General features: G+C 37.8%; 1 protein-coding gene across 1 annotated transcript in view; it reads right to left on the bottom strand.

The window, feature by feature from the left end:
* Nucleotides 1–739: 739 nt before the first annotated feature.
* Nucleotides 740–21,495, bottom strand: part of mosmoa (modulator of smoothened a) — a 30,642-nt gene continuing 9,886 nt past the window's right edge. The window contains exons 2-3 of the mRNA XM_056753775.1: nucleotides 13,176–13,388; nucleotides 740–2,849 (exon numbers count right to left, since the gene is read on the bottom strand). Of these exons, the coding sequence (XP_056609753.1) occupies nucleotides 2,665–2,849; nucleotides 13,176–13,388 (398 nt within the window). The 3' untranslated portion in view covers nucleotides 740–2,664. The remainder of the gene's footprint in view (nucleotides 2,850–13,175; nucleotides 13,389–21,495) is intronic.

The raw sequence follows: 21,495 nt of genomic DNA, 5'->3' as shown, positions 1-21,495 counted from the left end.
AGGTGATTCTATATAGAGTTGACACAACTAACTTAAAAACGCTGTTCTGAAACCCAAAAACTCAAAGTTTCCCATCTCGGTTTTAAACAACTCAGAGTTCACATCTTAACTCAGTGTTGGTTGAACGTCCTTATTGAAATGACCCCTAGTCCCCTATTTAATGCCACAGTAGGAAGATAAATACTCTGGGAGTCAATGGGGGATGAGATCTGTCTGGATAGTGATGTTCTTCCAAATATCTTCCGTTGTGTTTAGCAGAACAAATAAATGTATACGGGTTTGGAACACCTTGATTTTCATTTTTGGGTGAACTGTCCCTTTAATGGCTTCCTATTTTTTTGTACGGTTAGATAGGTGTGATAAGACAACTTAATTCAGTGTTCACCTGACAGGTTTTATGCATGGTACTCCATTTATAACCTTAAACATAAACAATTTTATATAATCAAAATAAATCTACTGCTGCCAAAACCTGTGGGTCATTGACGCAGTTCTGTTCCCAAACAGGAGCAGCAGTCTGATGTGAAATTAAGCTTCTAGCTTAAACAGGACAGTAAGCAGAACAAGTAATGCACCTGCTAGTTGCCAAGCAACCATATATCGTATTCCTCCTAAAACGATACAAAATGCAATTAGCCAGACCCTTTGTGCATGCAAAATCTGGTGTGATTTCATCAAAGGAACACAAAGTTAGAGCTGGATTGCTCATTAAGTAAAAGTCAGGTCAATTCAGGCAGTATGCTTTCTTGTATGCCTTTAATTGTATACAGTGAAATATTGAAACAAAGAGAAGCAGAGAAAAGTTTGTCTTGTCAGTAATATGAATCTCTTGAACAGTAAATGTGCACAAGGACTGATAACATCCTTTGATAGATAATACTATTATTCATACATTGGTCTCATTCCCTTTTCAAACCATAAATAACAGATTTCTTATTGGCAAATGCCATTTTCCATTTTATGATGGGTGTCAAAAAAAAAGCAAGTGCTGTCTTTAGGATGAAGGTGATGTTTTTCACGGCAGGCCACTGACATTTCACATTAACTTAGGTCCAAGTGCTACAAAGAAGTGAGATTCCTTTTGCCAAGACCAATTGTACAAATCCTGAATGAAACAATTAAAGGATATTTTTTGCGTTTCTATTTTTACAACCCTTTTAATTTATCGCTCCAAATGTAAGCTTTTACTCCGTATATGTATGAGAATCCTTAAAATAGTTTATACAAATAAATGTATCAGGGTTTTTTTGCTACGATGATGAATTTGAATGTTTCGGAGGAAAGTCCATTCTCCCAAAGAAGTAAATTAATTTAGTAAAGAATGTACAGGAGACTGAAAATGAGTCGTTTGAAAACAAAATCAAAGCACATTTGAAAGAGGAAAAAAACTTGAATCGGTTATTTTGAGAAAAATGTTACCTTCATATACATAAGTCATAAATAAACAGAGATTGTAACTTTGTTCAACTGTAAAGATACAGTCTTAAAGCACACACTTCTTACCCATATGGGGGAACGCTTCAGAAACAGAACAACTGATGTAACACACACCTTCTTGATCTCCTTTTATTCAGTGTCAGATAAATAATTTTGCCATTATCACAGCATTTTGATGAAATGTCTATGATCGAGCAGAACATAACTTACAGGGCACACATTTTTATCATGGTAAACTATGGGGGAAGTAGTTTGAAATTTAAAATAATGAGGTAAGGAGTTCTCTTTTTGTACATTTGTAGTGCATCACCTAATAAATGGCTATACTGCACAATGCTCCCTAAAACCAAAGTCTTGCCTCTTGCGTTCATACAACCAAAACTGATTTATGGCACATCAGCAAAATAAAACCAAAGGCTCTGCAAATCTAGGGATCAAGACAAAAAAGATGACCAGGTACAAAGTCAAACAACAACTTCCAGCCTGCAACCAAACTGAACTGACTCTACACTGAAGGCAGGCAGGAGTTTCTTTTGGTATGGGATTCATAACTAGAGACACATCCATCGATATCTGAGTGTTTAAGAGTGAGGTAAAGCTTTGCAGGGTCCTGACCGGCAGTCCTGGTCCGTTTGCCTCATGTAGTGTTCAAGCAAAAATAATATTTTAATACTGTTCCCTTTTCCCTTTCCCTCTTTTGTAACAGTGTTTTGCCTTGGCCAGCTCTTGGGCCTCTCACTGAGGACGTACAACCTTGACCCTTTTTTGATGGACCGTGTCCACAGGGCCCTATCGAGTCTCCCTCCGCCTGCGTTCCTCACCACTGTCTTGTCATTCTTCTCCACAAAGGCATGGGGGTCGTGTATATAAAAACTGCAGAACTTGAATGAATGGAACATACTGAAACTTTAATCCTTGAACGACAACAACGAAATAAAGAAAACTGTAGTGGAAGCAGCCGTTGTGGTGCACTCTTTTGTTTTTGAATGGCCCCTTGTACTTTCACGCCCAAAATGCAACATAAAGACAGGGTTTAAATAAGCACAGGTTGGGCAAAGGAGAGCATGTAGCCGGATGCACCGTTGTGCGCATTCAATGTTTTTATCGTCGTTGTGCAGTTCAGCGAGTTATAACCATATAATACCATCCTCTGTTAATGCTCCTCGAGTGCCGTTTTCCTCCGAAATCACTTTGAACACTCCAGATGTCCCTGCTGGGAATGTTCCCTCAGCCAGGAAGGCAGACTTTTCCCGCAAAAAGGAGCCCCACTATCGTGAAGAAAATGGAGAGCACGAACAGTACATATGAGGAGCCCACCACTGTGTTATTGGGTAATTTGTACGGTTGTCCCCCTACTTCATTAATGTAGAATCCTATTGGGAAGATGAGGGCTGCCATACAAAACAGGATCACTGTTGAGAGAAAAAACAGAGTGTTATCACAAAGGCAAATGAGGAGTGGTCAAGATGGGACAATCATAAACAACTTGCAAAGCTCCCTTTCATATCCACCAGGGGGCAAAGTTTCCGAAATGAACTAGGACCCAGAGGACATGTTCCACAGCTCGTCCACTAAGTTTCCTTTCAGTCTGCCAAAAAGTTGCCAAGATACGTTCAGTTTGACATTCTCATCATCATGTGTATGAGGTCATTTCTTAATTGATTTTTTGATTGGAGGAAATTTAAAGGCACAGAAAAAAAGAAACTAGTTAGGTACACGATTCGGATGCTACACATTTTCATGTCTCCACCAATATTTGACAACAAATCCGATGAGAGTTGAAGTTGATGTGGAGTGAGATTGTACACAGAGCTGGTAAGGAAAAACTAAAACTTAAAATAACTGATATTCATCCTAGTGCTGTTCAACAATTAAATCACATCCAGAATAATGTGTGTTTACGTAATGTCTGTGCACTGTGCATATTAATTAGGGATGCACCGATACTACTTTTTCCTTGCCGATCCGATTCCGATACCGGACACACGCATGCTGGATGGAGATTGACAGATGGCCGCACCAGCGGAGGTCAGAGTTTTTAAATTATGCTATATTAATTTATTCCTCGCATAAAGCTATCGAAAACATGACATCCAATACAGTGCATGACATCTTTTATTGTAATTTCCTGATAGTTAGTCCATTTTGAAGCATCCACGGGTATCGCAAAGGATGGGATTTGAAGGGAACCCGTCAGTCCCATATCCGATCTAGCAAAAAAGACCCGTATCGGAAAACGTTTATTTATATTTTTATGTGTTGCATTTATCAATATAAAAATTAATATACAGCACAGAACACAGACATATATTATATATATACACACACATATATATAAACATACACACACACACACACTCACACACACACACACACATTACACACCTTACACACACTTTTATTCTTTTTGAGATTAATAAAATATTCCTGTATCGGATGCGTCGGCATGGCCTTCGAAAAAGGGAACTATATAATTTATATATCAATTGGTTCAAAAGTTACTAATGTAGATAATTGCATGTTAATTTTGGTTCTTGGTGGCATATGAATATTGTTAAAAAACAACAGCAGAGCAGAGCAACGGTGTTGACAACGGCAACCTCTAGGAACGCATGTTCTGACTCATCAAACCTTTAAACCTGTTGGCCAGTCACATTTTAAAACAGACCTCCCCCTGACCAGAGGAGATAAACACACAGCATGCATTCACGTTAGGCTGGCAGAAAGGCTTTTAGGGAGATAAAAACAGAAGCTGCTAATAGATCCCTGAGTGCAGTCTCGACTCAATCTTGGTGCCCATTAGCAAGATAATAGCATCTTTCAGCAGAATCCTGCACTGCAATTAAACAGCGGCATCGCAAGAAGTGCAGCGATCTAACTGAAGGATCTTGACAGACTGTGCGTGTGAGCATTAAGCTTTTTTTGCAAGGTTTTTGCATGTATAACTTCAGATGTGCACAAAGGAGTGAGTTAAGGAGATGAACGGAGTAGACTGCTGCCGGGTCATGTCCTGATGCACTGTAAATAAAGCACTTTCAGCTGCGCTAAATGCCGCCCTACCACCTCTGGTCACGCTGTAATAATGGGAAATAATGCGTCTTAATGAATAGAGCCCTATGTGCTTTTTTAAACCACAATGATGAAATTGAAATGTCCAATGGGAGTACAGAAATAGTCCTGACATTTTTGTTGCAAGTACATCATGTATGAAATCCATAATTAACACTGAGGGCCCTATCTTGCACCCAGCGCAATTGACTTTGTACACCGACGCATGTTTCATTCCTATTTTGCACCCGCGCAATGCGCGCTTTTCCCTCCACAGAAGCACGTCGCTAAACTAGTGAATGAACTTGCGCTCCCTGGGCGGTTCAGCGCAAAAAAGGAGGCGTGTTCCGGCGCAAACAATCCCTGGTGCTATTTTGCTGTTCCATTAAACAATTGCGCCACTGACCAGAAAAAACCTAGTCTAAAGTCAGTGGCGCGTTGCGCGTTGTTCATTATGCTATTTTAAGGGCGCATGCTTGACCATAATGTATAGCGTGCAAAACGCGCATACACTTTGCTCATGTAATCTACACAGATGGAACAGTTATTTTTGCAAATCATAAATTGTTACACTAAAAAAATATTAACACATGAGATGACGGAAATCATTGTGGTGTGCCACGAAGATGTGAAAAAATATGCATAAATCTAGCTTACAAATTATTCAGGCTAATTGTAGTAATTAAGGATCAGACCTGTTTGCCCAATAGTGGCAATAAGACATATATGTATATAAGGACATCTGACAAATTGGTTTGTCCGTCAAGAACCAGGAAAAAAAAATCGACTGAAAAACTGAAAAAACTGAAAGACTGAAAAAAAAAGACTGTGAAATCACCTTTACCATAATGTAAGTACATTAAAAGCCTTAGTCTTCAACTTACCAGTTAAGTTGAGCTTGCTCATATTTTTGCGCATGGTAAATACGCCATAATAATAGCAATCCATAATGGAACTTCCGCACCTGCTTTTAAAGGGAATGTTGGATGACGGTCTGATTGGTTTATTTCACGTTACGCCCAAACCACACCTATGAATAATGAAGCTACTTCAGACCAACCCATTTTAGATTTGCGCCGGGCGCAAGAGCCATTTATCCCGCCGGGAAAATAGCAACAGCGCCGAGACCCGCCCACAAAGTTACTTGCGCTTCGCGCTTTGACACTTGCGTTTCAGATCGTTAAAATAGGGCCCTCACAGTGTTTAAGGATTCATCTCTATTTTCAGCCTCAGGTGCTGTCAGCAACAGTAATATTTTACATGTAATTAACTGCTCTTATCTTTGCCAAGTCATTGCATTGCATTAGCTTTGAATGAAACTTAGGGTTGTGTATTACGAACATTTTGGTGATTCGATTCAACTCCAATTTTTTGGTTTCTGTTTGATTACAATATCGTTAAGTTATCGATATTTCATGAAAAATGTTTGATCTGCAGACATAGAATTCATCCAAATTTAAATATAAATGCTGGTTACGGAAACCCTGCAACTTGGCTAATATTACTGAAATTCACAATTACACAAACAAACATTTACTTTGTGTAACAAGATTCCTGATTTTTCAGGAAATGGAAAAAAACTGTACTTTTCTAATGACTAAATACTTTGTCGTCGAAGTTGACAAGCACTTTTAATCATTTTTATCGGGTAGGTATTTGTAAATCCCAGTGAAAAACATAAAGGGTGACTAATAATATTGATTTATGGCAAAAAATTAAAAATTGCAATGTCTATCTATTTGAAGTCAAACGAAAAATGCCGATATCTTCAAGAGAAGCAAATTACAGATAAGATTCCTTTCAGGGATTTTCGAATCAATTTTGTTTCATTAAATTAAAACAGATTAAAATCAAATAATCAATATTTTTTCCCAACCCTACTGCATGTTATATGTGGATTTAGGTAATGTATTGACATGCTACTGCACTAGAAAATTATATAGAAATAATCAAACAAATTGATTTTGAATACTTGCTAGAAAAGGCAATTTGTTTGACAATATGTGGTAGAAGTGAATCTCACTTGAGATTGTGTAATGTAACAACTGCAACAGAATTATATGAAAATACAATTATGTTAACATCAATAAGAGTGCTATTGAAACCATGCCACTGAATTGAGTACACTATTATAAAACCTATATATATCAACAATCAAACTACGGGAGATCTAGTTATGACTCAGCTAAACCAGGTCAATTTTGACCACCACAAAATCATATTTGTTTTATTGTAGATTTAATGTAATGTCAGCTCCTGAGGCTATTTTTATAGCAAACAACCTATGAACGCAAAAAAACTCACATTCTGCTAAAATTATGCCAACCAAGGTTATGTCAAGTCCACAAAAATAAACCAGTACGACATCAACAACCTGAAAGTACTCTATTGTTTCCTTCAGAACATGAAGGCTAATTATTTTTTACTCTTTATTTGTGTGTTGCCATGCCAACCATTCTGGTTACACCACAAGCCCGAGCAGACAGTAGCTAATATTTATGTTTGTCCCTGATGACACACCATATGCTGAATCTAGTGTAAGCCAAAGCCACAACTGTGGACATGACACCAGACGTTGAGCCATGAACGTTAGCTGGTCAACCTGGGTGTGGAAAGGGGTACACAGTGGGCTTGTGTTACTCACACAAAGCTACTCCTTCAGGTTTTGGTGACTTGAGGCCAAGGCCAGCTTTAGCCCAGACACCCGTGTTAGTCCAACCTGGAGCCCAAAACAAACCCTTCAAAGGCCTTGAAATGAACTGCCCCCTGTAATCGGGCTATGCAAAACTTCTAAGAAGATGCCTATGAATGTGGATTAACACCTGAGAAAATGTATAAATAAGATCATAGTTGAATGATTGTAAATTCCTTACAGACGATATTCTAGATTTTTTTAGTAATCTGAGGGCGTTTTCACACCTGTGGATAGACTGCTTTGTTCCAAAATCGGGTGTTAAATCGCTTTAATATTTTAATTTATTTTAGTTCGGTACGCATTCACAAGGCAATATTTCCAAACGGACCAAACTTTGTTAATACAAGTCACGTGCAATAAACTCTCCTTCGATTGTGCATCTGTTTATTTTCCGGGATTCTGCTCAAAAATGCTGAATTTACGCAGCATTTTTGTGGCTTGTTTGATTAACTTCTGTTATGTTACTTCTTTATTTTGAGCAGGAATCAAAACGGTACAACATTATTGTCTTGTATCCCTTGCGAAGAAAAGCAATTAGGAGACATTTCAGAGGTAAGAGGCGAACTAATTTAAAATGGGATTGACATGCTCCATTCGCTGTCACCAAAGAGCTATCAGGTATGTTTATGGTTAATAAAGCAATAACAATGTAGCTCTTCAGAAACGATCCCCATCATACATTGTGATACAGTCTGGTTCGCTTTCACACGTCCAGCGAACCGCTGCAGAGTTCGTTTGCAAAAGTTTGCAAAACTTTTTCTGTACCTGTGCTATTATTTCTCTTCGGCTGCATTTTGTCCTCCCAAGCGTTTCATTACTGTTCGTCTTTAAATCTAAACCCCGATGTAAGGAGGTTATCAGCCGGCAGTGGCGTTCTAGTCAAGGAGCCGTTGCTCTTTTAAGCGACATAACTACCACCCCCACACGGTGATAGAAAAAGACAAGTGACTCACTGAGGATCAGAGACAGCAAGCCGAACCTGGACAATTGGGACTATTTCTTTCCTGTTACCATGGCGACCATGCCACTACGTATGTGATTCTCAGCTAAATGACTTCATTCAACACCATCTCCCTCTGTTTACTGCCAATGCTGCCCATCAGACAGCAAATAAAGAAACGATTTCATAATCAGACAGAACATGAGCATCATCACAGCTTTGTCTTTTCATTACACAATGAGGATTCACATGATTTAAAAAAGCCTTCGGACGTAAACAGGAGCCAAATATGTTATTCTGCAAATAGAAAAAGCTTATTTACACACAATACTTTTCCAAGAAAATACCATAACAACGTCAGAGGGATTTGAGGGAGTCTCTGACTTTTTTAAAGTTTTTAAATGAATGTCTATGAACATTAAATGAATACAAAGGAAATTTGTTGTTTTTTAAGAATATCATGTTTGACAACCTGACACCAAACCTGCCGCGACGCCGCTATAAAATGTGTCTTTTCCATGTTAATCAGAGGTTTTGTCCTAACCAGCCACGACAGGGCTGTGCAATGAGCAACGGGCATTTCTATTTAAGAAATGGTTTCTATTTCTGCAATGTCGGCGCTGTCAGCTCTGCCCACATAACGATCTCATTCGATGTAAGTTCTTCACCTCATGAATATTAACTGCCAAACATAGATGAAGACAGGCTATATACATGTGATTACATACGTTTAGATTCAGAAATTATAGCATAGTGTCCGGTGAGGGATAACTAAAGGCATGAGAACAAGACACCTCTCTTTATGCGCTCTTCAGTTGCAGCGTGCAAGGCTGTGTGGACATAGAAAAACTGTCCTGATTGGCTGCGTTTTGTAATTGATTGTCGCGTCCTACCCATTTGTGCACAATTCTTCAAATGCATGTTATTCCAAAATGAGACCAAAGTTGTCACAAAGATCTCTCACCTAATCAAGGCTCTACCCTCAAGTGTAACACCCACTTTTCACAGCCCGATCAATTCCTGATGGCTAAAAACCATACCACACCCTTCATGTTCTTGTGGAAAGACAACAGATTACAAAAGTAAAATAGCTTGCCAGCACTGTTTCACGTTGACTATTGGTGTTTCTCAATATTCACCGTTAAATATAACAACCGTCAAATACTCCATGCAAGATTTGCTTGTACCTAGAGAAGCTTGAAATCGAAGAGGGTTTTATAGGATAGAGAAAACTAGCTTGGAAGAGAATAAAGTTAATAGTTTCTCCAGTGAGCAAACACAACAGATGTTACACACATGCTCATCAGACACAAAACACCTCAGCGGTCCCATTCACCCTGAACCACATTGATCGTCCATCTCAACGACCGATCGTGTGCGTTTGTTTAGAATGGATAGTTTTGTACGGTCCCCACAGTTGACCCCTCATGTGATAGGGTAAAAATAATATTTTGTCAAGCACACAACGTCGAGTTGATGGGAGGAGAGCATCCAGCTGCTTTCTGAGGGGTGAGACAAAGTGAAGAAGGGTTTTATTCTGACAAAATGCTCAACACATGGAGCAATGCAGCTCCAGCTGAGAACCAAATAAAGCTTGCTGGGAAAAGAAGGAGCTATCTCAGCCTCAGGCGGGACATCCAGAGACCAGACACAGTCTCTTTACTGACTCTCTCATGCACTGATGGGGTTGTTCAAAAGCAGGAACTGGCTGCAATGGGATTACGGAGACAAGAGTTTTCTGTCTATGTGGATATGACTGTTTTATAACTAATGATTTGTTTGACTTCTGGACAGAACGTTTAAGCATATTTTACTATTTTTTCTAGATTTTTGTCATAACTACTTGTGGAGAATACTTCGCCAATACTTGCACAGTTTGAACCAACCTGCTGCTAAACAACATGTAAACACAAAAACTAACTTGCTCCTTTTCTTAAATCTCGATTTCGGAGGACCAAGCTTTAGGCTCCTAGTAAAAAACCTCACTGGGCCTGAGGTATGCACATAATCAGCAACTCTAACGAAAAAGCCCATGTTCATACGGCACAATTCTTGCCTCAACATAAAACGAGACATTATAGACCCCTTGCATTATCGACCCTTCAACTTCAGGAAAATTAGATGTTATTTGCAAGAAAAAACAAATGAGCAATCAAAAAGATAAAAGCTTTTAGGTCACAAGCATTCCAGACAGACAACAAGCTGTTTTATCTTTGGTCTCAGAGTACAAGGCAAAAAACAGTGCCGTAAAGGGCAACTAACAGCCGAAGCAAGAAGTTATTTGTCACCCGGTAAGTCTCAGATAGTCACACTTTTCAGTAAGTATAACGTTCAATGTGACTTATAACACTGGCCAAGAATATGAAACCTATCCAGGTCTGTTTGACTGCAGGTTAGGCAATTTTGTCTGAATGTGTTGTTTGGAGGGTGAGTGACAACGCTGGTTCAATGCTGGTCCAAAAGAACTTTCGTTTTTTTGTTGCTAAACAAACTTTTAAACAGAATACAAACAACAGAACATTTATAACTGACGCTTAAATTTAAACTAATATACTAAAGATTTAATTATGGATGTCAGCTTTTAAAATATATTATGGATGTCCCGAGCCAATCGCAAAGATCGGGGGCCGATCAAGGCATTTTTAACCTGATCGGGATCAGCTTTATTTTTCCTGATCATTTCCGATCACCTCTGCCAATCATGCAAGTTTCACATACGTGAACGCGAGCTGTGACGCTGTATCTACAGTGTGGAAATGTGCAGCAGAACAGCCACTTGGAGCGCTTGCATTTTGCAGGGTGTTAGCAACAGAGCTTCAATAATAACAACTTAAAGGGGTGATTTCATGAAAAACAGACATTTTCCATGTTTAAATGCTAAAATCGGGTCTCTTGTGCATCTGCCGACTCAGAAAACATGAGAAATTACAAATCATTAACGTTTTTCTCTGCAAGCCTGTGAGAAAATGAGCGTGTGTGCTTACTGTTCAAAGACGAGACCTTTTTTTCTCGTTCGCTTTTTGTGACCAAACTTTATTGTTTTGTCGCTGGCAGCACAGGCTTTTCTGCTGAAAAGGGGGCGGAGACTAGCAGCTCACTTGCACTTAAAGAAATGCACACCAAAACAGCGCGTTTCTCCTCGCATGCAAAATTGGGCATATAGCGCAAGGTATTTTTAAAGATCTTTTTAAAGGAATTTTTTTTATTATGAAACTTCACAGACACATTATGTGGACCCCTATGATTTATATTACAGTTGTGTAAAACTAGAAAGGAAACACAACGAGTTCACTCTGCTCTGTGACGCTCTGATAGAGAACCGAAGCTTTACAACAAACTTAATGACACAGATGAGAAGCATATTAGCTGAACTGTTAAATATAATATTTTAATAACTTTAATATACCTGGAGCGTGCACCTAACACTAGAAAAATACAAGTATCGGATCGGGACTCAGATCGGCAGATACTCATAATGAAATGACTAGAATCGGGCTAGAAGGACTACGTCCCGGCTGAATAAACAATAGAACCCTGCCCAAAATAGCATAGAAAATGTCATGGATTATGGTATTTGAATTGGTTTTTAATGGAAACTATAATGGTCTAATGTTTATTGGTATGTGATGACTTCTATTGGTGGGAATAATGCCCAAAACACACCACAAAAACGATTTTTGTAGAGCTTTTAATGAAAAATGTTTATTGTTTATAATAGTATTTCAATGGAAACCATTCAAATTTCTTTGATGGGTTCCTTTTAGGTTTTTATTGTTTTTGTTCCAGCTGGGGTAGCCTGTATTTTTACTTTAAAAAAATCAAGTAATTGACCAGTCTTTAGAATCATTAGTTATTATTAGAACATCATTATTTTAAATTCTACAGTATATGGAGTTGTATAAAAATAGGTTTTTGATTTAATTTCAATGATTAATGGTATGGTGTTGTAATAACTTGGTTCCCTGTATAGTTTTTACATCATTAGCAGACACCTCTATCCAAAGCGATTAAAGCTACACATTTTTAATCAGTATCTACTCTGAGAACATACTTTATATATCCAAATAAATTGATATTGAATCAAACTGAAAAAAAAAATAGCAAGCTTAGAAATCAAACTGTGAAATGTGTCAATGCCCTGTCATATTTAGAACACAGTAGCAGCAGTTTGACTATTGATGACTATTGATGGAAGACAGAAACCTGAAGGAAATTTCTCCATTCAGCTGTCTTGAAGCTGGCTCTGGGTTCACTCAGCTGTTTTCAAAAGCTGAAATAATGTCTTTGTTTTATTTATTAGTTAAAATATACTTATGAATTGCATAAACTGAATAATCGTTTAAAACCTATTTATTAATATGCGAAATAATCGATCGAAACCTACTGATTAATCTGTGAAATAAATGATGAGTAATCGAATAATCATTATTAGAATAATCGTTTGTTGCAGCCCTATGTACTATTGTTTCTTTCTATGTTATTCTGATTTAATTAATTCATTTTCCATTCTGATATATATGACATATCCAGCTTGTTGTACCACTCGTTATAAGTGCCATTCTATAGAATTGGGGCAAAGTCAGAGTTGGAAACATCTTGAAAAATCCCCTCAGAATTGTTTTGTATGCAAATTGTATAATATCAAAGGTACACATTTCTAGTAATTGTGCAGTTCATTTTCATACTGTAATTTCAGAAAGTTTTAGAACGTTCCTTTCCTCAAATTTGAACATTTAGTTCAAATGAATAAGACTTAGCTTTAGTTAACTAAATCTTTAATAAGATTTACCTATTAGCGATAGGGACACAGATATTATTCTTGATAAAAATGTAGGGCTGTTGCTAAAATCAGTCTCAGCAAATGGACTAAAGATACACTGTTTCGGTAGTGACATGACAATGCAGGATTTTTTTCTAACAATTTAGATTGGTATACTTGCATGCTTTTTTACGAAATTTGTAGAATGGCCGATAATTGATCTTAGAAGAGAAAGGTCCTGTTTCTCTGGTGGACAGGTCAACAGAAAAACTGTTTGAGAAAACTAGATCACTCACTTCCTGTGAAGGCGATCCACCTGGCGTACTTTGTGGCTTCTCTGCGCCAGTGAGAGGCCACCAGCAAGCCACAGGTGACCGTGAGGGAGATGATGCCCATGATGATGAAGAACAGCGTGGTCACCCACTCTGGCGGGAGTCGCGGGGGGATGCAGGTTCGATCTCGACCGTGAATGGTCTGACATTGTCGCACCAGTCCGACAGTAAGTGCACCTGGAATCATGAACAAACAACGTCAATAACATCACACAATAAGATACCTTAAAGGTTGAGTAGGCAATCCTGTCCCGAAATGTTTTTGTCATGCTGGTTGGATGTCTCTTAGCATCCTGATAGCAATCAATATGTAAAGTGATAAATTGGAATTTTTATAATTAAATATCGTCTGTGCAAGGCGTAGGACCAAAAAAAGTTTGCCCAATCATTGCTCTTGGCCCTCAGTAACATATTTTGCATCCCACTGTACACCCTGTTCACGCAGACACCATACGTCATCAGCGTGGTCACATAAATCATGCAGCAGGAGAATGGCAGGTAAAATGCTGGAACCTAACTTTACCCATGTAAGATGTGTGCAAGTGGCACTTGCAGAGGACGAAAAAAAATAAAGACCATCTAAAAAAACTGCCATGACCAAAAAGGTCTAATCAGCAAAATGGTAAAAGCAGAATTTCACTCGCGAAAGCAGGGGTCCCGCTCGCTCTGTTCACAATTTTGTTCCGGAGGTTTCAACAGGAGAGGGCTGTGAAAAAGGGTATAAGGGTTTCAAAGATGATGCCCTGGTAACTTCTGGACAGGTAGGTGTTATTATTCGATTTATACCGGTTTTGATTATGTTGCTTTACAAACCTTGCATATTTCATATGTCTTGTCAAGCTCCTTCTTATCATAGAGATGATAAAATCCTAAATATTTCCAAAAACCTGCAGTCACTAAAAATCGGACGGGGTGTAGAGGGCTCCAGACTAACTTTTTTAATAGGAGCACTGTATCCCCAGACAAAAGGTAAAAAATTTAGGGGCACACCTTACATTTACATATTTGGCAGACGGTTTAATCTAAAGCAATTTAAATTGCCTAATCCTATTCATTTATACATAGGTTTGTGTAATCCCCTGGGATCGAACGCAATGTTCTTACCACTGAGCTACAGGAAAGCAGCCAGCAATGCATTTATTCACTTTCCACCCAAAAAACTATTAATGATACTGACAAATAAATTGATGACAGGAGATTTGGTTCTGCTTATTTAAAAAGAGTCAATGTCTACAGAGCAGCTTCGTATTGATTGGTGCTAAATAGAGAGACTGTAATCTGAATTCATTTGTTCCAAAATATATTGTGCTTCTCCAAATATATAGAATTTAATTGTTTACAGTGTTACACATCAAAGCACAATGGAAGGCTTTGTGTTATGTTCTAAAGATGATTTTATTGTTTATTACGGACACATTTCCTCATATTCACATCATATAAATTCAAATAAACCTAAACAAAACATCTGCCTGTCCTTCGTTCTTGCTGTGAACGGATTTGAAATGATGATTCAAGGTGTCTCTCAAATAATCCACAGATAAAAGACGTTTCCTGAAATCCTCCGCGGTAAATTTCGTTTTAAACATCTCCTATAGCAGCAACAGCAACTCGTATTAATGTTGTGTGTGTGTGTAAACTCGTCAATGAGGATCTGGATTGTGCATGTCCGCGGCAGTGGGAAACATCGGTGACATGTGAGTGACACACGCACTGACGCGAAGTTGACATCACACACAGCCTGCACTGGTGGCGGGCTGGCGCTTCTTCTAGTCTTTTCACATGAAATTAAAACTAGAAGAAATTCCTAATTTGCAGGTCGTACATGCCTGAGTACTTGTGCTGAGCTGAAGTTGTGAGGTCTCTTGACTGTACGGGTGCCGCACCGCTCTCGCAAAACAATCGTAACCGTACGCAAACGTAAAAATTCAAACAGATTAACATCAAATTAACATTTAAGAGATATGTTGTACTTTGTTGTTTAGATATCTAATCCCTTTCGGTCTGTAAGATTAACCTGACAGAACTGTATCTCACATCACAAGCAAAATAGTAAAGATTGTACACAAATCAACAGTCACACTTCACACCACAACAGCCACTGTTTTTTCATCTATACAACATATTAAGAGTTGTCAAAAATATTGATTTTTGAAATGTATCGATACGGACAAAACTGAAACCATTGTAAAATGCATTTCCCACAGTATCGATACCAGGTGAATGGCCAGTGCGGAGTCTCAGCAACAGTTCTTACATTTAATGTTTGTGTTTCCATCTCTGTGTGCTGATTAATGATCACATCTGAATAAAAGCCTAATTAAAATGTGATAATCATATAAATGTATTAACAAACATTAACGAACAATGAATGAGCAAAACATTTGTTTAAGTATTTATTAATCTTTTTTAATGTTAGTTAAAAAATACAACAAGCTCTGGTCTTTTGATATAGTAAAAAACTTTGTATTATGCGTGCCAGGCCAATGGATGTTGGGCTACAAAAAAAAACAACGTGCCTGCGCATATACGCATTAATCTTTTAAGCTAAAAGCGCTTTAAATACACTTTGTCTGCATGTATGTGCGTTTATAGTTTGTGTGTATAAATAATATGTCTCCGCTGGTTGTAGTGGTGCAGGAAAACTATATTTTGCTGGAGAAATGATAATAAGTATGTCATGCAACCAAACCAAAACTGTCTTGTGTAAACAACCCCTGAGTCACTTGATCAGATGCGTATCATACAGATTCAGCCCTGGAACCATACAGCAGAGACAGAGCAAGAGGACTGATCATTCACAAACCCTCAGGACAGAGCTTGATGTTGAACATGTGAAGAAAAAAAAACATGACTAGATCAGAGGTTTTCAAACTGGGGTCCAGGGACTAACGGTTCTAAGGGGTCCCCAGAAACGCTGTATTTATGTCACACTTCTTATTAATCTATATAGTTTACCTGTTTCTTTATACAATAAATATATATATATAGAGATGCATATGTATTTTAGAAGTGGGTCCCTGGCATTGTAAAGTATGGAAACCCCTGCAGGACTGAAAACACTATTGGATGAAAATGTGCATACTCTAGCTACTCTATTGGTTTCATTTATGTTTATCACCTTACAGCTCAAAGTAAAAGAAAAACAAGAGAGGTACTAATCAAACGGAGGAGCATTGTTCACTCGTATGTTTAAGTTTACACATTGCAGAAACGTCACGGTTATTTTGAGTGAAATGTAAAACCTGCATGACTTTGAAGTGTCATACACAACGGAACCAAGAGCGCTACAATACTGTATGTGGTGGTGTAAAATGGCTGTTGGCCTCAAGCCTGGTGCCGTGCTGTCTGTTAAGGGCAAGTGCAGGTCTAAAGAAGAGGTCAGTAAGAGGTTCTCAAATGCATCTCAGAAGCAAAGTGATGTACTGAGGGTGTTTTCACATTACGCCCTAAAAAACAGCAGATAGCAGGGAATCCATCTAAAAACATCCTGGACAAAGAACTAAGGAAATCCTGCCCTTTAAACCACATACAGTGAGAATAATAACAACTCACGCCTTTCCAAACTATATAGCACATTGAAACAAGTTTATATATATATTGTAAAAACACCAAAAAGTGATGTTGATATTGGCTTTTACTGATTATAAATGGGTTCAGCTTTGTGTTTTATCTATTTTGGATATCAGTTTGGATTCCAGTTGGAGTTACACAGCCTTAAAAAATGAGGACTGTTCTTTGATGCGCTTAGTACTGTGTCAATTCCCTAAAAACATAGCTGAAGATGAGGTAAATGGGTCTAAACAATGGTGAGGCCAAACATATGCCACCCTTTCCAGCTGCAGAGACAGAAAAGCATCTGGAAATGAATCAACTGGAACTTGTGAAAAAGGTGATGGAAAAAACCCTCTTGCAGACTAGAAGTTCTCTAACTGCAAGAATTAAATATATGGCTAAATATATGGAAAAAAATAAACAAACATTTCTTCACTTCACACTTCGTTTCACTTGTGTTACCTTATGTAAAGAGTTGAAGCAAATAAAACAAGAAGAGTAAAGAATAAATGGGAAGCCAGTTGAAGAGAAACTGCTTTTGCTGGCAGCAGAGTGTGTGAATGTGTCCATGAGAGCTGCATTCGCAATGTGACATTAGACCTTTCACATTACAATGCAGTTGAGATCGCAATCTGTCAAAATCTAAATTAGCCTGAGCAAAATGTTAATTTAAAGTTCCGGTGTGTAAACTCCAGCGTCGTCCAGTGGTGAGGTTGTAAAATGCAACAAACGGCTCACTCAACCCCCTCCGTTTCAAAGCACTACAGAGGCTGACACAGAATAACATATTAATTAGTGATGCACCGAAATGAAATGTGTGGGCCGAAATCGATACCGAATATTTAGGATGCACTTGGCCGAAAACCGATACCGAAAACTTACCATAACCACAAAAAAATGAGAACATATTTGAACACTATACAAAATATATAAGTTTGGTCACACTTCATTTTAAGGTCCAATTCTCGGTATTAATAAACCATTAACCACGACTTTTACATCAGTAAACTACTTATTTGCTGCTTATTAATAGTAAGTAAGATAGTTGTTAGGTTTAGGTAGGATAAGGGAATTAGAATATGGTCATATTGATACGTACATTATAATTACTTATAAACAGCCAATATGCTAAAAATAGGCATCTAATAAGCAACTAGTTAATAGTGAAAAAGTGTTACCATAATTTTTTCTTGATCATTGCCTGGCAATAAAATATATTTTTTTTACAAATCATCTAAACATTGAAGTTTTTAGAAATATTCTGTATCATTGCTGTGGGGCGGAAACCGCCTATGTCCAAATTTTGTCAATTTCATGTTTTTTCACATATCAATGCTATTGGTCAGTCCCCATGTGGGTCTGTTATTTTTACAAATTATTAACCAATGTAAAGGGTTGAAAAAGCTTGAGAGCAAATCTCTTAACTCCATTGGACACTTCAACTGTCTGAGAAGTCTCGTGATGCCGCCTCCTGATTGAAAGGTGGATAATTCTGTCAGTGTTTTAGACAATAACGAGTGAAAATTGTTAGGTTAGATACATATGAGTAGGCCTGTTTTGTTAAAAATCGGTTTTGGAGATGCGTGGATTCCGCCTGACAGCGACGATAGGCATAACAGTAGTCAAGTTATAGACAATTTCAGCAGCTCTTGCTAATACAATAAGTTTATATATTGTGCATAATCATTTTAATGAAAACAACATGCAGAACACAGAGGGGTAGTGAGTCTGTTCATGTAAACGGGTGTAAAATGAGCTTCAGTGATATCAGCACCTGCCGGATGACGGTCCACATGAGCTACATCATCACTTACTGGCAGGTCATTTGCTGATCATTCACATCTGAAGAGTTTGTTGCGTGTAAAGTTCAGATTTAAAACATGCACGAGTCAATTGGCGTGATCTCCGACAATAAAGAAACATAAAGCTGGTCACGCGCAAACGCGCATCACACAGAGCTTGTTTGTCATTTTCTGTCTTCTGCTTTTGAGCTGTACTTGTTATATTTATCAGTTTCAACCTTTGTTATGGCCCGCTTCCATGAATCATCCTTTGAAAACAGCTTGAATGAGCGCTAGCACTGAAGTGACAAACGCCAGATATTTCTGCTTGGGCAGTTATAAATTCAGGCCTGTGTCATGTGTCATTTTATTATCATTACATAAATTATTGAACATTACAATTTCCCTAAATACAGTTCTAAAACCTGCATTAAATTACAGAATCTTCTCTTGCCCAAATAACTCTTAAATTGAGAGTTTGAAAGAACTCTGTGACTGAAAATAAGTATAAATAATAAAATATAACTAATCTTAATCACTTAATCGACCTTTTATCATTTTTGTAATCTCACAAAAGTCTAAGATAACAATAAAATACTTCAACTTTATTCTTGTCTGTTTCTTAAACTATTATTGCTTTATTATTATTTTTTCTGAAATGTTAAATAACTTTTCTTTATCTTGGGTCTGTAGTACTAAAAGAAGTGGGTTGATTTTAGCTGCCACTTCAATAAAAAGTAAAAAATCTTATGAGTAAATTCTACACAAAAAAGGAGAAAAACATATACATATTTAGTGTTAGTAAAGAACTCAATCAGATATATATGACAAATATTGGTTGATTTACCTCAGTGAAATGACCATAGTTTAAACGTAAGACAAATAATCGGGTTGAATGGAATTTACATTAGTGAACGAGTTCAACATGAGTTTAGCATGTGTCAGAGTTTAGCATCACAGTTAGCATGTAATACATACCCAAAGTAGACGGAGCAACTAAGGTGAACTACTGGACAGTCAAAAAATTGTCTGTGAACTACATGATGTTGAGTCCACGCGCGCGGAGACATGCGCAGTTCGGTGGAACCACGCAGTCACGAGCGTTAATGAACCGTGAAAGACAGCCATCTTGAACGGACGTTTACTCTCCTATTTGACGTTATTGCCCGCGTCGCTGGCAACATACGATCGGCTTCGAACCGGCAAGACGTGAGACTGACCGGCGGTCAATCGGTGCACCTCTAGTTGTAATGTCAGAAGGGGTCCGCCAAACAGCGTATCCTCTTTTTACAGCGCGAGCTTCACCGTTATACATTCAGGCTGGTCTGATCTGTACAGTGGGAGGTTTTATGTCCATTAGCTTTTATGTCCAAATTAACATTTGTTGGAATCACAATGCTGGCTCAATATCGTCGTGTCTATCAGCAATGTGCGATGACATTGTCTACAGGCCCAACCTTAATACAGGGCTTCAGACTGGGACTAAATAGTTTTCAAGAAAGCGATAGCATTTTTAACAAGTACTTGCAAATGTGTTCCCTGTAAATTGTGAATTTCTTCAAGTTGTTAAATCATGTGGAAAGACGAGTAGAACCTGACGCGTGATAGTCAACTCCGCAGGTCACTCACGTCACTCATGTTTCGTACGATCCATGTTGTCATTGACAAGTGTACCAATTATACAAATTATACATTGACAAATATATACTTTTTGACAAACACAATTCTGTTGGTTCAAATGAATTCATATTACAGTGTCTCTATTTAGCGGCACCAAACAATAATACAGCTTCTATTTAGATTCGGTCCCCTTTTAAATAAACAGACCCAAATCTGCGGACATCAAGTAACTTATTTGTCCGTATCAGTAATACAGTTATTTTGGGTAAAATAATTGAATAATTACATTGCAGGCTGATTTAAGAGGTCCACCTGATTTTTTTGCATACGAACCTTCTTATTTTAGTCAGGGGCTTACAGTGCTCTTAGTAAAAAATTGCAGGTTTGTTATTCCTAGATAACAACCGCTCAAACTAATAACACATGGTAACCAGGATGCAGCAAATCATTGTGACAGATTTTATTTTTATTTTAGTACACATTTTTAACATATTTATAACATATATGACATTATATTCAATTCAATTTATTTATATATATATCACTTTTTTCTCAATGTACATAGTTCCAAAATTGTATTTACAAATGATTAAACCAATTGCTTGTTTGTGACGTTTGAATGTCGTTTCATTCCTTAAAACTGAAAGTAAATGTCTTTTACTCATTGAAGGTCAGCATTCGTTAAGAATTAGCTAATATAATATTTCAAATTCACATTTCATGTCCAGTTTTTTCTCATGTGGCAAGTACCCGTGTAAGTGGGATAATGTAGCTGCTGAAGAAGTTTATGATTTATCGACTATAATATATCGGCCTACATTTTTATAATGACCAAAAAATTACCATTTATTGGCTGATACCGATATGGTCATTTATTGTGCATCCCTAATTTGTATTACAAATCATTTTAGATGAGTGGTTGAAAAAGTATTCGGCATCCAAAACTGCAACAAAGCTGATCCACATCTGGCTTTATTATACAAACTATCACAAGACTGCGAATCAAAAACAGAATCAGTTCAAACTCCAGTCTGATGATGGGAAAGAAGCATTTCGTCGAGGTGGGAAGAAAGCTTTTATAGAGCTTGATAAAGACTTGTGTCTGCATCCGGTAAACATTTCCCTCAGCACCCACCAATCCCCCGCTGATTCACAACTTTAACGTCTAATTCCATCACTACAACCAGCTGGCACGCTATGGTACAATAAAAGACAGACAACACAAAATCAAACACACATATGCAGTGTAGACTCTCATAGTGCACACAAATGCAACACTCTCTCTCTTAACTAAACTCGTATGAACACATCGGGAATGTCATTTGGAACAA

The sequence above is a fragment of the Triplophysa dalaica genome, chromosome 7 (genome assembly GCF_015846415.1).
Source record: "Triplophysa dalaica isolate WHDGS20190420 chromosome 7, ASM1584641v1, whole genome shotgun sequence".
Classification (NCBI taxonomy): Eukaryota; Metazoa; Chordata; class Actinopteri; order Cypriniformes; family Nemacheilidae; genus Triplophysa; species Triplophysa dalaica.
Note: the sequence above shows the minus strand (reverse complement) of the source record. Positions and strands in the feature narration are given on the sequence as shown.